Genomic DNA, 16,969 nt, shown 5'->3' with positions numbered 1-16,969 from the left:
TGAACCTGGGAGGCGAAGGTTGCAGTGAGCTGAGATTACGCCACTGCACTCCAGCCTGGGTGACAGAGTGAGACTCCGTCTAAAATAATAACAATAATAATAATCATACACTTATTAAAAAGCTCTCTTTCCTATTCTATATTCCATAAGCCTCCTAATGGCCTCTCTTAACAGGCTGTGGTAGGGTGTCCTTTCATTATAGGTGAGAAAAACTCTCACCTGTTTAAACAAAAGTGTGTCATCCCTGACAACTCTCCATTTATTATATGAAATACACAGAAGGCTGTTCAGTCAAAAACTCAAAATAGATTTTTAGCTATTTCCAGAAAGTTGATTTATACTCTGCTCCACCCCTTACTGGCTTAAGTGATTTGGGACAAATTGAAAGTATCTCAGGACCTTGAGGAATCCTTGGACACGTTTAATTAAAAATATATGCAAAACATAAATAAATTTTTTAAAACCTTATATGCTTCCCAACTAGGGTGAGCATACAATATTTAACTACCATTAATGTTTTATTATAATTCTTCCTTCTAAAACTTTATTGGTTTATTTTGTCTTTATTATTGTCATAAGCTATAAAACATATGTATATATGTATGTTTTTATATAAATATAATGTCAAGATCCCTTTCAATGCATTTATACACACACTCTCAACACCTTACTCTGGGTGACAGAGTAAGGCCTCGTCTCAAAAAAGAAAAAAAAAGAAAATGTTCTAAAATTGAATTATGGTGATGGTTACAAAACACAAAACTCTGTGAATTTACTAAAAATCATATACTGTGCACTTAAAACAAGTTATTTTTATGGTGTAAGAATTATACCTCAATAAAGCTATTTTCTTTCAAAAGAAAAAGCAACTGATGCCAGGAAAAGATTACTTCTTCTGGAGAACCTGTTGATATGATTTTACAAGGCAATAAGAAACTAAGTAAACAGAGCTAATATACATATATAATAGAGTCCTTATAACAATAATATTAATAATACATCTATATAACAGACACTATTCTATATGCTTTATGTAAACTCTTCTAAGCCTCTCAACAATCTTAGAAGGAAGATCTTATTATTATCCTCATGTTACAGATGTAAAGCCTAATCACATGGAAATTAAGCATCATGCCTAAGGTCACACAGTTAGTAATTTAAGTTAGAAATTGGAAGGGTAACAACTGGGTCCAGAGTCCATGCTCTTAACCCACACTAAATTCAAACTGTTCCCAAAACCACCTAAAAGAGTTCAAGTCAAAGCAAATTTAGAATTTAAATACAGTAATACTTTTATATCTGGTACAATATCTACCATTGTCTACATGTTTGTTATATTGTAATTACTTGTTAATATGTTTATACTATAAGTCATTTAAGTCTGTTCTAGAACTAAAGACAAATATTTTATTCATCATTTCTTATAAAACTTTCACTATATCAGTGTTTTATAAATGCAGGAACTTGCTGAAATGAACTCCAATAGAAATTACTAAATTATTTTTCCTATATTTACTCATTATTAAAGTGATATAATCCTGAAAGCATTTTTTTTAACTTTTAAGTCTGGGGTACATGTGCAGGTTTGTTATATAGGTAAACTTGTGTCATGGGGTTTTTGTACAGATTATTTCATCATCCAGGTATTAAGCTTAGTACCCATTAGTTATTTTTCCTGATCCTCTCCTTCCTCCCATCCTCCATCCTGCCATAGGACCCCGTGTGTGTTGTTCCCCTCTATACGTCCATGTGTTCTCATCATTTAGCTCCCACTTATGAGTGACAACATGCAGTATTTGGTTTTCTATTCCTGCATTAGTTTGTTAAGGAAAATGGCCTCCAGCTCAAGCTATGTTCCTGCAAAGGACATGATCTCATTCTTTTTTACGGCTGCATAGTATTCCATGGTGTATATGTACCACATTTTCTTTATCCAATCTATCATTGATAGGCATTTAGGTTGATTCCATGTCTTTGTTATTGTGAATATTGCTGCAATAAACGTACACGTGCATGTGTCTTTATAATAGAACATGATTTTCTATTCCTTTGGGTACTTCTCAGTAATAGGATTGCTGGGTCAAATGGTACTTCTGTTTTTAGGTCTTTGAGGAATTGCCACACTGTCTTCCAATGGCTCAACTAATTTACACTTCCACCAACAGTGTATAAGTGTTCCTTTTTCTCTGCAACCTCACTGGTATCTGTTTTTTGTTGTTGTTGTTGTTGTTGTTGTTTTTGCCTTTTTAGTAATAACCATTTTGACTGATGTAAGATGGTATCTCATTGTGGTTTTGATTTGCATTTCTCTAATGCTCAGTGATGTTGACCTTTTTTGCTTTTTTGCTTTTTTAAAAAAAACTGTTAAGAAAATGTTTGTGGTTTTATTGTATCATCAGGCATTGAAACATCTGAAGAAATCAATGTCTGGGTAGTTAAGCAGCTGCTTTCTCCTTCACTTCTTTGGATTACTAGAGCAACTTGTCAGTAGATTTAAAAAAAAAAAAAAAAAGGACAACTTTTGCATTACTTAAGTCTTTCCAAGGCATGCGCTGGTACGACACTAACTTATCCCATCAAATGCAACTAGTCTAGCGTCCAAACATCAAGCATAACACCTCAGTGGCAGCAGAGCACTGCGCCCACTCTCACCGCGGCGCTGCTCATTTGTGCATGATATCTGGAGCATCTGGAGGAGTTGGAATAGTATTGGGAAGAGGACAGAGGAGGAAACAGCGTGCTTGGCTGAGGGGAGGTCAGCCGAAGTTGTGCAGGGCAAGTCTGAACGCGTCATTGGCGCAAACCCAAGCATCGTTGGTGTTCTTTAATAGGAACATGTGGTGGAACCCCATGATGGGATCTTCACGTCTTAAGCTGGCCCACAACCATGCTGATGATGCAGCTATGCGGCATGGGCTGATAGTCCCGTGCCGTGAGGCTGTACTGGATTTTCTGGAATGGAAGGCTAGACAACTTCTCCACAGTGGCGGCTTTCCCATGGAACTGTTGTCCTTCCGACGTAAGGCATGACGCATCAATGTAAATTGCGTCTAGTTGGGTTCTATCTTTATCAAATAACTGGTAGCAATGTTGAATGAAGCTGGATCCAGTCTGCTCCCAAATGGGCTTGTCTCCTACTCTGGAGCATCACCCAGCCTCAGGGAGACCTGAGGGGCTGGCACGATGGTGGCAGTGGTGGCAGCAAACCAGCGTGGTGTGCGTGAGCGTTTTTTCATACGATGGTTGACCACACGTATGTCTTCTTTTGAGAAGTCTATTCATGTTCTTTGCCCACTTTTTAATGGGTTTTCTTAATTGTAAATTTGTTTGAGTTCCTTATAAATGTTGGATATTAGACTTTTGTCAGATGCATAGTTTGCAAATATTTTCTCCCATTCTGTAGGTTGTGTTTCTTTTCATATTCTAGTGAACTACTACTGTACATATATTTAATACTAACTGAAAAATAGAAAGCTTGTCCATATTAGTGTCAGGGTTAAAAATATTTAGAATGTTTATGACAATGCAAAAGGAGTTTAAAATATCAGAATAAATATGTTAAGGCATTTTTGTATTTTATTATAAAAACAGAGTTTGAAAAAGTTAATCAAAGAGATGGTTTTGGAAGTTTTAATCGAATACTTTAAAATAGACTATACACTGTCTCAAAATAATGCTTTATTATGTTTACAGCACCAAAAACTTAAAAATTAGCCAAACTTATAATATCCACATTTGTTGTTTATGAATTTTAGCTCCTCCGAAAATACAGTTATTTGGTTTTATACCATCATCTTCCTCTCATTAGAGTCTATTTAGTTCCCCATATGCTTTAATAACTTATCTTTGAAAAATGAAAAATGAACATGTACAACTCATACCATTAAAGTTTCAGATAACTTTTCATTTCTGGAGGTTATTAAAATTATTTTCTACAGTAAAAACTAAATAGGAAGCAAAAGTGTTTAATACATATGTAGAACAAAAATTGAAAAGAATAGTAAGGTAACAACATTAAACTAGTTTCATTTCTTAGAAACAATAGCAACACGCAAATGAGCTTTAATGAGTTAGCATTTAAAGTGAAAAATGCTAACTACAATCCTTCTTCTTAAATAATGATAGGTTCTGAAATATCAACTTGAGCTCTAACCCAAAGATGAGTTGACAGTTTCGATTGCTTGGAGACAGTATAAATATCAAGTACATCATCCTCTCATAGAACAGTTCCCAGCCTTTTTGCCTCTGATACAATTACTATGCCAGAATAAAGCCACTCAACTTTTCCATTAACATCTCAAACACATTATATATTATCCCAATTCACAAGACTATCCCTACATGGTCGCATAATTCTATAATCTGAGAGAATCAAAGAACTTGACACTTAGAAGTCCTTAGGAGAAAAGGAAAGGAGAAAAGAAAAGAGTATATCTGGTAATGTAACAAGATGAAGAAAGAGAGCTGGGAAATAGAAAGAGACAAAACTAGTAGAGGCCAGCATCTCTACAGAGACAGGAGAGGATGGCACCAAACTCCCAGGATAATTTATTCTCCACTTTTCCTTCACAACTCAGTTAAAGACTTTTCCTTCTCTGAGATGCCTCCCATTACTAGTCCATCTTGCCATTACCTTATGTTTTTAAAGTATTTTGCCTTATACAGCATGTATCATGTTTTCATATGCATACAAATTTATATTTATATATTCCTGTTTTCTCTGATAGCCTCTCTACTATATGTTCAACACGCACAGAAGAAACAAACTCTTATTAAATGAAAGAAAGAATAACTACATGAATGAATAGCAGCACTACATTCTAAAACTGAAATTTTCCATCTTTGTGTATTTTTAAGGAAAAAAATTTGTTAATAGTAAAGGCAAATTTCTACATCACAAAGCTGTCTTGTAGCAAAATGGAATTGTCTCTGGGCCAAGCAGATCTAATGCTATTCTTAGATTCAAAAGCAGTAGCAATCACAATATTCTCCTTTGGGAAAACAGCCAACTTGTGCTGTTTACTTTGAAGTTAGACCTCACAATAATTTAGCCTTTTACTTTCAGACTACATTATTATTACTATGCTGGGGACTGTACTGTTAAGATCATTCAGACATTTAGCCAAAATGAAAGTATTAACTATATGGAAGATGGATAAATAATCTACAGAATAATTTTATTTAACATTCTAAAATATCTTCTTTTAACTCCAAGTAAAATTCAGTATTTTGGCAAAGACCTTTGAAGTACCTAAAGAGGGTTACTTGGCTCAGAAAATGATTATATTGTATATAGAAAACTGCAGAAACTTCAGGGCTCTTTGACTATCTACCAGCACCACTAAAAGATACTATATTGTTACATACATAAACTCCTAATATTACACTGAAAAGATCTTTCTGAACTTTAATTGCTGTTATGGTCAACAGGTTAATACCTAGTTATTCTAAGTACTTCCAATGCCTAACCTGGACTGGAAAATCATTAAGAACATCATTACATCTTGAGCTGTCTTCTCAACCTTTTATTTCCATTAGTATGATATTACAACATGTAAACATTGTAGGTAAGAAACAAGTATTTGTTGTCTTACCGCTATTTAAAGCAAAGGTCCCAAATCCCCAAGCACCATACAGGTCCATGGCCTGTTAGGAACCAGGCCACAGCAGGAGGTGAACCCTGGGCAAGCCAGCATTGCCACCTGAGCTCCGCCTTCTGACAGATCAGCAGCAGCACTAGATTCTCACAGGAGCGTGAACCCTACTGTGAACTGAGCCAACAGGAGATCTAGCTTGCACACTCCTTATGAGAATCTAATGCCTGATGATCTGAGGTGGAACAGTTTCATCGCAAAACCATTCCCCACCCACCCCCTATCCATGGAAAACTTGTCTTCCATGAAACCAGTCCCTGGTGCCAAAAAATTTGAGGACCGCTGATTTAAAGAAATTACCTCTTCCTCAGACTTATAAAATATAAATCCATAAACCAATGAAGAAATGAAGAAAGGATAAAGAAATTTAAAAAGAACAAAGGCAAAGTAGAACAAGAGAGGAAAAGTATGGTACATTTCATGAAGTTCATGGAGAAATCTTCATGAAGAAAGCTGTTAATTATTTTAAAGAGAAAAAAAGCAAGACTGGGCCAGGTGTGGTGGCTCACACCTGTAATCCCAGCACTTTGGGAGGCCAGGGCAGGCGGATCACGAGGTCAGGAGTTCGAGACCAGCCTGATCAACACAGTGAAACCCAGTTTCTACTAAAAAAAAAAAAAAATACAAAAATTATTCGGGCATGGCGGCACGTGTCTGTAATCCCAACTACTCAGGAGGCTGAGGCAGAAGAATCATTTGCACCCAAGAGGCGGAGGTTGCAGTGAGCTGAGATCACGCCATTGCACTCCAGCCTGGGTGACAGAGTGAGACTCCATCTCGGGGAAAAAAAAAAAAAAAAAAAGCAAGACTGCCCTAGTTTTGTTCGAGATTTATTTAACTTAATACCTAATGAATATTATTGTTCTCTCCTGATTTCATCTAATTCATATTGACAAGGTAAACAAATAAGTCCCTCTGTAGATTAAAAAAATGGATATCTTGTGATGCCATAGTTTACAAATCACATTAAAATGTTCTATTCAGGAACTGAGCCAATATATTTTATTAACAAGCAAAGTGAAAGAGAAGGAATGGTTATGCCATCTTCCTAGGCAGAATTCGATGTATTTGATCTTGGGTATTCTTTTTGGCCTTTCTGTAAGTCATTCTTATTTGGAGGTTTAGAGAAGCAAGTAAAATAAAATTACTGATTCTCTGGGAGTTAGCTAGGTATACTGAGCTCAAGAAAGCTTCTCCTCTTAAATCGCTTTTTTGGGTCAGTCAACCTATTGACCTTCCTCCAATTAAACTTTTATCATTCTGCACCAAATTGCCAAATGTCTTGAATATCTCTCCAACCAAATTGTATGGTTCTGTGGGAATGTACTACACACTGGCTGACACATGGTGGGAACTCAATATTTACTGAGTTCAGTCCTCACAGTAATTTACATTTTAAGTTATCTAAATGAATCAATGTTTTTTCAGCTAAAAACTGCAAGGTCAAATCTAGTAATAGGAGGACCCAATCAGTTTAGTAAATGAATGGAGAAGACAAGTAAAATCTAATATTTTAATGTATGCCTAAGTACACTAAAACGCTAAAATACCAAGTATATCGTAAGACAAAACCTTTCCTAAATAATGCCTGTGTAGTAATCCATTTTCAAATATAACAACTGAAACATTTCATTTCTCAAATTGCTCAACAAAATCTACAGAGGAATTTCTAAATGTCCTAAGACCAAAATTTCATTTTTTAAAAAATCTGTTTTTGTTTAAGAGGGAGAAAGCATCTGAAACCACTAAGTTCTATTTTCTTACATTCCTATCACTTAAAAACAGCTGAACTGATTTTTCTTTTTTTAAAAAAAAATTACTGGCTAGTAATAAAATCCTGAAGATAGAGATTTGTGATGGAAAACCGATGCAAACTAATCCATAGCAAAGCTCTTATAAAAAGATAGTGTTTAGGTCCCAGTTACTTAATTTGGCTCACAGTTTAATAAAGGGTAGTTTTAAATCAAATGCATTACAATTTTACTCACTTCAAAGCTTCCTCAAATTTATGAATTTTCTTTTGAGTATCTTCTTTTCCTTTATCAAGTTCACTCTGTAAGTCATGAGCCTGCCATGACAAGAACATGGAAAATTTATTGGAAGACAAGTAAAGTTTACTTAAAAGAGACATACAAACAATGAAATAGTCAGTGATCACAAATCCATTTTTAATATTAAATTAGATTTAGATATTTCACGATAGAAACTTGGTCTACCATAGAATGATTTCAATACTATGATCAAATACCTATTTTCTGTTCAAAGTGAATTTCTTGAGTCTACCTGCAGGTGAATTCTTTTAAAATAAATTCATAAGTTAAAAGAAAATGAAAAAAAGGAACATTTTTGATTTTTAAAATTATATTTTAATCAAAGAAAAATCTTACAAGATTCAAGAGAATACAATAAACAATGTGTCTATATTCCCTGAACACATAATGTTTATGATGAAATGGTCTTCTCTTCCACAGCTGGGAATAATTTGTATAACCATTTACTGAGTTTGGAAGGAAACTGCCATCCCTCCCCACCCACCATGTCTACCTCTTTCCCAAATGTGGATCATTCGAGTAAATGAGATGGCAGCATCAATAACAAGCGCTAAATGAAAATTTGTCTTCAGCCTGGCACAGTGGCTCATGCCTGTAATCCCAGCACTTTGGGAGGCCGAGGCAGGCAGATCACAAGGTCAGGAGTTCGAGACCAGCCTGACCAACATGATGAAACCCTGTCTGTACTAAAAATACAAAAATTAGCCTGGCTTGGTGGTGCATGCCTGTAATCCCACCTAATCAGGAGGCTGAGGAAGGAGAATCGCTTGAACCTGGGAGACAGAGGTTGCAGTGAGCTAAGATCGCACCACTGCAGTCCAGCCTGGGCAACAGAGTGAGACTCCATCTCAAAAAAAAAAAAAAAAAAAATCTGTCTTCACAAAAAGCTCTTCATATCCATATGCAGATAAACACAACCAATGTGGACATTATACGGATCTTAAAATATAAAAGGGAAACTTTGGTACAGTGGACGAAAAGGAAGGAATGAAACAGCAGCCATGGCTCCACATACATGGCAACTGAGGATGCAGAGCCCAGCTGGGAGGGGAGGCAGGAAAGCTCGAGTTACTTGGTGGGGCGGGAATACCCACTCCAGACCTGCTGGTAAGCAAGGTGAGGCAGAAAGGGAAACGAGTGGCCAATAGGTTCAAGAGAGAAATGACAAGAACAACAACAAAACACAAATACACTGCGACAAACCATATCAAACTGAATCAGGGCTAGCCAAAAATACCTGTAGTTAGCTATTTATATCAGTTTAAATAGAGACCTGTTTAACTCAACCCTATCTTTAACCTCTTCTTTTTAAAATTCTTTTGGATTTCTTCTCTCAGTGTTTTAGTAAATAAATACATTAATAAAATCAGTTCGCTTATAAACTAAAAGAAAGTGAAGGTAGACAGGAAATTTTCCAAGATAATATCGAAAAGCTTCTATGGGCTGCTATGATGATAATCTCAAAACTAAGAATACACCGAGAGGCAGAGAAGAAAAAGCAAGAGAATTAGAAACCAGTAGCCACTCTCCCCCATATTTTAAATGGTAAATTTAAAGTATCTCATAAAGACTATTTGTCTTATGAGAAAGAGAAAGACCAACTTGCCTTGCAAACTTTGCCACTACATTTATTTTATTTTACATGGGGGAAAAAGAAGTCTGTTGTTCAAGTTTTTAACATGTTCAAGTCTCAAATTATTATTTTGGATCCCTAATATGCATTACAGTGTTTGGCACATAGTAAGCACACTACACTGGAGTACAAACATTACTAAAGCACCAAAAGCACCATTTCAATGCAAAACTAGTCTTTTTAACGTGGAGAGTCAAAGACTAAAACCTCAAAATGAAATTCAGATACAGCCTAATGCAAAGATCCTGGAAACATGTTTTTATATCAGTAAACAATAAAATCTTAAGTGAAAAATCACCCAGCAGCTTAGGAAAAACACACAGAGAAAAGTAAATGTATTCAAGTAAAAGGTTGGGGGAAGGACAATTCAGAAGAAAGTTAAATGGAGAAACTAATAAGTGAAATGTTATCTTACACTGGTGTTTACTTACACATATTTACCTATCCTTTTGCTTTAATCGTTCTTTGTTAGTCAAGTTCTCCTGCAAGCTGAATTCAGCCCAAATCATACACTTTCTTCTTTTAATAGAGGATGTTCTTAGATTTATTGCTAGCACTAAAATATTATTATTTATGCCATTTTTTCCTGTTTCCTAATTTTTTATGTTACTTTTTATACATGGCATTTTGTTACTATCCCCAACTCCTCCATGTTCTGACAGATTGATACATAGAGAGAGAAAATGGCTTTTCCAGCTTTATTGCCATATAATTGGCAAAAAATATATACACTTTTGTGGTATACAACACGGTGTTTTTAAAATTTATTTTAATTGACAAATGACAAATTGTATATACATATGATATGCGTGAAGTTTTGATACATGTACACATTGTAGAAATATTAAATCAAGCTAATTCACATAGTCATCATATCATATATAGACTTATTTTTGTGATGAGAACATTTAAAGTTTGTTCTCTTAGCAATTTTCAATTATACTACAGATTATTATTAATAATAATAATCATGTTATATCTCCAGATACTTATTCCTCCTGTCTAAAACTTTTTTGTTTTTTTGAGACAGGGTCTCACTGCCACCCAGGCTGGAGTACAGTGGCACAATGATAGCTCACTGTAACCTCAAACTGCTGAGCTCAAGTGATCCTCCCACATCAGCCCCCCAGGTAGCTAGGACTACAGGCATGTACCACCACATCTGGATAATATTTTTTTAGAATCAGGGTCTCACTATGTTGCCCAGTCTGGTATAAAATGCCTGCCCTCAAGTGAACCTCTCTTGGCATCCAAAAGTGCTGGGATTATACTCATGAGCCACTGTGACCAGCCTAAACTAAAACTCTGTACCCTTTCAACAGCATCTACCCATTCTCTGACATCCCTCCCCACCCAGCCCCTAGTAACCACCATTCTATTATCTGATTCTAGGAGTTTGATTGTTACTTCAGATTTCACGTATAAGTGAGATAATGCAGTACTTGTCCTCCAGGACCTTCCATGTTATTACAAATGACAGGATTTTCTTTTTTAAGGCTGCATACTATTCCACTGTGTATATATACCACAGTTTCTTCCATCCACAGATGAACACTTAGGTCAATCCCATTCACCCATAGACAAATACTTAGCTTGATTCTGTATTTTGGCTCTTGTGAATAGTGCTGCAATGAACATAGGAATGTAGATATCTCTTAAACATACTGATTTCATTTCCTTTGGATATAAATCCAGAAGTGGAAATTGCTGAATGATATGGTAGTGCTATTTTTAATTTTTTGAGGTACTTCCATACCTGTCTCTTATACACATCTAGATGTGTATAAGAGACAGCATATGATATGCGTGAAGTTTTGATACATGTACACATTGTAGAAATATTAAATCAAGCTAATTCACATAGTCATCATATCATATATAGACTTATTTTTGTGATGAGAACATTTAAAGTTTGTTCTCTTAGCAATTTTCAATTATACTACAGATTATTATTAATAATAATAATCATGTTATATCTCCAGATACTTATTCCTCCTGTCTAAAACTTTTTTGTTTTTTTGAGACAGGGTCTCACTGCCACCCAGGCTGGAGTACAGTGGCACAATGATAGCTCACTGTAACCTCAAACTGCTGAGCTCAAGTGATCCTCCCACATCAGCCCCCCAGGTAGCTAGGACTACAGGCATGTACCACCACATCTGGATAATATTTTTTTAGAATCAGGGTCTCACTATGTTGCCCAGTCTGGTATAAAATGCCTGCCCTCAAGTGAACCTCTCTTGGCATCCAAAAGTGCTGGGATTATACTCATGAGCCACTGTGACCAGCCTAAACTAAAACTCTGTACCCTTTCAACAGCATCTACCCATTCTCTGACATCCCTCCCCACCCAGCCCCTAGTAACCACCATTCTATTATCTGATTCTAGGAGTTTGATTGTTACTTCAGATTTCACGTATAAGTGAGATAATGCAGTACTTGTCCTCCAGGACCTTCCATGTTATTACAAATGACAGGATTTTCTTTTTTAAGGCTGCATACTATTCCACTGTGTATATATACCACAGTTTCTTCCATCCACAGATGAACACTTAGGTCAATCCCATTCACCCATAGACAAATACTTAGCTTGATTCTGTATTTTGGCTCTTGTGAATAGTGCTGCAATGAACATAGGAATGTAGATATCTCTTAAACATACTGATTTCATTTCCTTTGGATATAAATCCAGAAGTGGAAATTGCTGAATGATATGGTAGTGCTATTTTTAATTTTTTGAGGTACTTCCATACTGTTTGCCATAATGACATTCCCACCACCAGAGTACAGAAGCTCTCTTTCCTCCACATCCTGGCCAACACTTGTTATCCCTTTGGGGTATGTGTGTGTGTCTGTGTGTGTGTGTGCGCGTGTATATGTGTGTGTTAGCAAAAGCCACTCTAACAAGTATGAGGTAATATTTCATTGTAGTTTTGATTTGCCTTTCCTTGATGATTAATGATGTCTAGACTTTTTCATATACCTGTTATTTGTATATCTTCTTTGGAAAAGTGTCTATTCAGGTCCTTGGCCCATTTTTTAAACACCATGTTATTTGTGTTTTTGCTATAAATTTGTTTTAATTCCTTATACATTTAGGATATTAGTCCCTTATCAGATAAATGTTTGCAAATATTTTCTCCCATTCTGTAGTTTGCTTCTTCACTCTGTTGATTGTAAATCTTTGCCACTTTGTATATCCAGAATGGTAATTTCCAGGTAAACTTTCAGGATTTTTATAGTTTTCAGTTTTACATTTAAGTCTTTAATCTATATTGACTTTATGTTTGCTTATGGTGTAGGGAAGGGGTCCAGTTTCAATATTCTGTATATGGCTAGCCAGTTATCCCAGCACCATTCATTGAAAAGGGAGTCCTTTCCCCACTGCTTGTTTGTGTTGACTTTGTTGAAGATCACATGGTTAAAAGTATGCAGCCTTATTTCTGGGTTCTCTATTATGTTCCAATAATCTATGTGTCTGTTTTGTACCGTACCATGTTGTTTTGGTTACAGTAGGCTTATACTATAGTTTGAAGTTGGGCAATGTGATGCCTCCAGGTTGTTCTTTTTGCTTACGATTGTCTTGGCTATTCAATGTCTTTTTTGGTTCTATATGAATTGTAAAACAGTTTTTTTCTAACTCTGTGAAGAATGTCATTGGTGGTTTGATAAGAGTACCGCTGAATTTGTAAATTGTTTGGGGAAGTATGGCCATTTTAACAATATTGATTCTTCCTATCCATGAGCATGAAATGTTTTTTGATTTATTTTTGTCATCTCTGATTAGATTGAGCAATGTTTTTTATCCCATTGTAGAAATCTTGTACCTCTCTGGTTAGGTAGAGGTATTTTATTCCTTTTGTGGCTAATGTGAACGGAATGGCATTCTTGATTTGGTTCTCAGCTTGGATGTCGCTGGTGTGTAAGAATGCTAGTAATTTTTGTACACTGATTTTGTATCCGGAAAAAATACAGTTTTTTTAATTAGATGAAGTTGTTTATCAGATCAAGGAGTTTGGGGCAAAGACTATAAGGTTTTCTAGGCATAGAATCGTATCATCTGCAAAAAGGGATATTTGACTTCCTCTCTTCCTATTTGGATACTTTTATTTCTTTCTCCTGCCTGATTGCTCTAGCCAGGTTTTCCAGTACTATGTTAATTAGGAGTGGTGAGAGAGGGCATCTTTACTTTGCTGAGGTTTTTAAGGGTATGTCTCCAGCTTTTGCCCACTAAGTATTATGTTGGCTGTGAGTTTCTCATAGATGGCTCTTATTATTTTGAAGTATGTTCCTTTAATGCCTAGTTTGTTGAGAGTTTTTAACATGAAGAGATACTGGATTTTATCAAAAGCCTTTTCTGCAGCTATTGAGATGATCTTGTGGGTTTTGTCTTTAGTTCTGTTTATGTGATGAATCATATTTATTGATTTCCACATGTTGAGTCAACCTTGCATCCCAGGGATAAAGTATACTTGATTGTAGTGAAGTAGCTTTTTGATGTGCTGCTGAATTTGGTTTCCTAGTATTTTGTTGAAGACTTTTGTATCAATGTTTATCAAGGAAATTGGCCTGAAGCTTACTTTTTTTGTCATGTCTCTGTAAGGTTTTGGTATCAATATGATGCTGACCTCACAGGATGAGTTAAGGAGTTCCTCCCCCTCAATTTTTTGGAATAGTTTCAGTAGGAATAGTAGCAGCTCTTCTTTACACATCTGCTAGAATTATGCTGTGAATCCCTCTGGCCCTGGTTTTTGTTTGTTTGGTTGGTTGGTAGGCTTTTCATTACTGATTTAATTATGGAACTCATTATTGGTCTGTTCAGGGATTCAGTTAATTCCTGGTTCAGTATTGGGAAGTATTCTTGTATGGTTTTTCACATCTCAGTTTCCTTCAGTTCAGTTCTAATTTTGGTTATTTCTTGTCTTCTGCTAGCTTTGGGGTTGGTTTGCTCTTGTTTCTCCCGTTGCTCTAGTTGTACTATTAGGTGTCTTTCTAACTTTCTGATATGAGTGCTGAGCACTATGAACTTCCCTCTTGACACTGCCTTTGCTATATCCCAGAGATTCTGGTACATTGTATCTTTAATCTCATTAAAGAATTTCTTGATTTCTGCCTAAATTGCATTATTTACCCAAAAGTCATTCAGGAGCAGGTTGTTTAATTTCCATGTAATTATATGGTTTTGAGTGATTTTCTTAGTATTAATTTCTATTTTTACTGCACCATGGTCCAAGAGTGTAGCTGGTATAATTTTGCTTTTTTTATTTGCTAAGGATTGTTTTGTGTCCAATTGTGTGCTTGGTTTTAGAGTATGTGCCATGTGCGGATGAGAAGAATATATATTCTGTTGTTTTGGGTGGAGTGTTATGTAGATGTCTATACATGCATTTGGTCAAGGGTCAAATTTGGGTTCTGAATATCTTTGTCAGTTTTCTCTCTTGGGGTATTGAAGTCTCCCATCATTATCCAGTGGTTGTCTAAGTCTTTTCAGAGATCTCTAAGAACTTGCTTTATGAGTCTGGGTGCTCCTGTGCTGGGTGCATATATATTTAGGTTAGGTTTTCTTGTTGAATTGAGCCCTTTATCATTATGTAATGTCCTTCTTTGTCTTTTTTTGATATTTGTTGGTTTAAAGGCTGTTTTGTCTGAAATTAGAATAGCAACCCTTGCTTTTTCTGTTTTCCATTTACTTGGTGGATTTCTCTCCATCCCTTTACTTTGAGCCTATGGATGTCACTGCCTATGAGATGTGTCTCTCAAAGACAGCATACTATTGGGTCTTGCCTCTTTATCCAACTTGCCACTCTGTGCCTTGTAATTAGGGCATTTTGCCCCTTTACATTCAAGGTTAGTATTGATATATGCTGATTTGATCCTGTCATCCTAACATCATGTTGTTAGCTGGTTACTATGCAGCTAGAGTTTGCCAGCCCCACCTTAGCCAGAAACCCACTGCTATGCCAATGCTGCCACCAGTGTGAATGTACACACAGATGCCAGTGACCCCTCCCCTCCATGGTGCCACTGATGCCACTATGAATGTGCATATAGAGGTGGCAGTCACTGGTCTGCCAGTGCCCCACTCCAGCTGACAAGGGTGAAACTTGCTGTACTACAGGTTTGTTTGTGTGGTTGCTCTATCGTGTCATTGGTCTATGTACTTAAGCGTGTTTTTGTAGTGGCTGGTAATAGTCTATCCTTCCCATGTTTAGGACTCTCTTCAGTACCTCTTGTAAGGTAGGTCTGGTGGTAATGAAATCCCTTAGCATTTGCTTGTCTGAAAAGGATCTTATTTCTCCTTTGCTTATAAAGCTTAGTTTGACTGGACATAAAACTCTTGGCTGAAAATTCTCTTCCTTAAGAATGCTGAATGTAGGCCCCCAGTGTCTTCTGATTTGTAGGGTTTCTTCTGAAAGGTTTGTTGTTATCCTGATGGGCTTCACTTTGTAGGTGATTTGCCCCTTCTCTCTAGCTGTCTTTAATATTTTTTCTTTTATTTTGACCTTGGAGAATCTGATAACCACATGTCTTGGGGATGGTCTTCTTGTGTAGTACTTTGCAAAGGTTCTCTGCATTTTCTAAATTTACATGTTGGTCTCTCTAGCAAGTTTGGGGAAATTTTTATGAACGATAACCTGAAGTATATTTTCCAAGCTACTTGCATTCTTTCCCTTTCAGGGACATCAATAAGTCATAGATTTGGTCTCTTCACATAATCCCATATTTCTCTGAAGTTGTTTTTATTTTACTTTTTTTTCTGTATTTTTGTCTACCTAGTTATTTCAGATAGCCATTCTTCAAGCTCTGAGATTCTTTCCTCAGCTTGGTTGATTCTACTGTTAGCACTTGTGATTGTATTCTGAAATTCGTGAAGTGAATTGTCCAGCTCTATCAGGTAAGTTTGGTTATTTGTTAAAAAGGCATTTTCATATTTCAGATCCTGTATCATTTTATTGTATGCCTTATAATCCTTGGATTGGGTTTCAACATTCGCCTGAATCTCAATCATCTTCATTCCTGTTCATATTCTAAATTCTACTTCTGTCATTTCAGCCTGGTTCAGAACCATTGCTGGGGAACTACCGTGGGTGTCTGGAGGTAAGAAGACACTCTGGCTTTTTGAGTTGCCAGAGTTCTTGCTCTGGTTCTTTCTCATCTGTGTGGGCTCATGTCCCTTCAACCTTTGAAGTTGCTGCCCTTTGGATGGTGGGGTTGTTTTGTTTTTTGCTTTTATCTCCACTGATGTCTTTGGGGGTTTGTGGCTTCCATCAACTGGAAGGTGGGGTCCATCCACTGGCTTCATTTCTAGATTTTGAGGGGGCCAAGGTTCAGCTCAATACTCCCACACTGTATACTCTAACTCTAAGGGGCTAGTATCGGGTCACTGGCTTTGCTCTCTGGTCCCTCAAAGTTGGGAACCTGCTCTGTTAAATGGGCCAAAGTGTTCCTGGTCTGATGGCCACAACACTTCAATGAGTGGTGCCAGCCAAAGTGCTTCATCAGGCAGTGGCAATGTGATTCATGCTTGTTTGCATCTGCCAGCAGCAGTGGTAGTACAGCAGGTTTCACCCTTGTCAGCTGGAGTGGGGCACTGGCAGACCAGTGACTGCCAGCCTCTATATGCACATTCA

General features: G+C 36.6%; 1 protein-coding gene across 2 annotated transcripts in view; it reads right to left on the bottom strand.

The window, feature by feature from the left end:
- CEP112 (centrosomal protein 112kDa) overlaps window positions 1-16,969 on the bottom strand; it is a 587,957-nt gene that overhangs the window by 399,609 nt on the left and 171,379 nt on the right. For both annotated transcript variants that reach the window (XM_011992146.1, XM_011992147.1), the window contains one exon: window positions 7,643-7,722. In XM_011992146.1, coding sequence (XP_011847536.1) covers window positions 7,643-7,722 — 80 coding nt within the window. The remainder of the gene's footprint in view (window positions 1-7,642; window positions 7,723-16,969) is intronic.

Source organism: Mandrillus leucophaeus, unplaced genomic scaffold (genome assembly GCF_000951045.1).
Source record: "Mandrillus leucophaeus isolate KB7577 unplaced genomic scaffold, Mleu.le_1.0 Scaffold404, whole genome shotgun sequence".
NCBI lineage: Eukaryota > Metazoa > Chordata > Mammalia > Primates > Cercopithecidae > Mandrillus > Mandrillus leucophaeus.
This window is presented reverse-complemented; position numbering and strand designations above follow the sequence as displayed.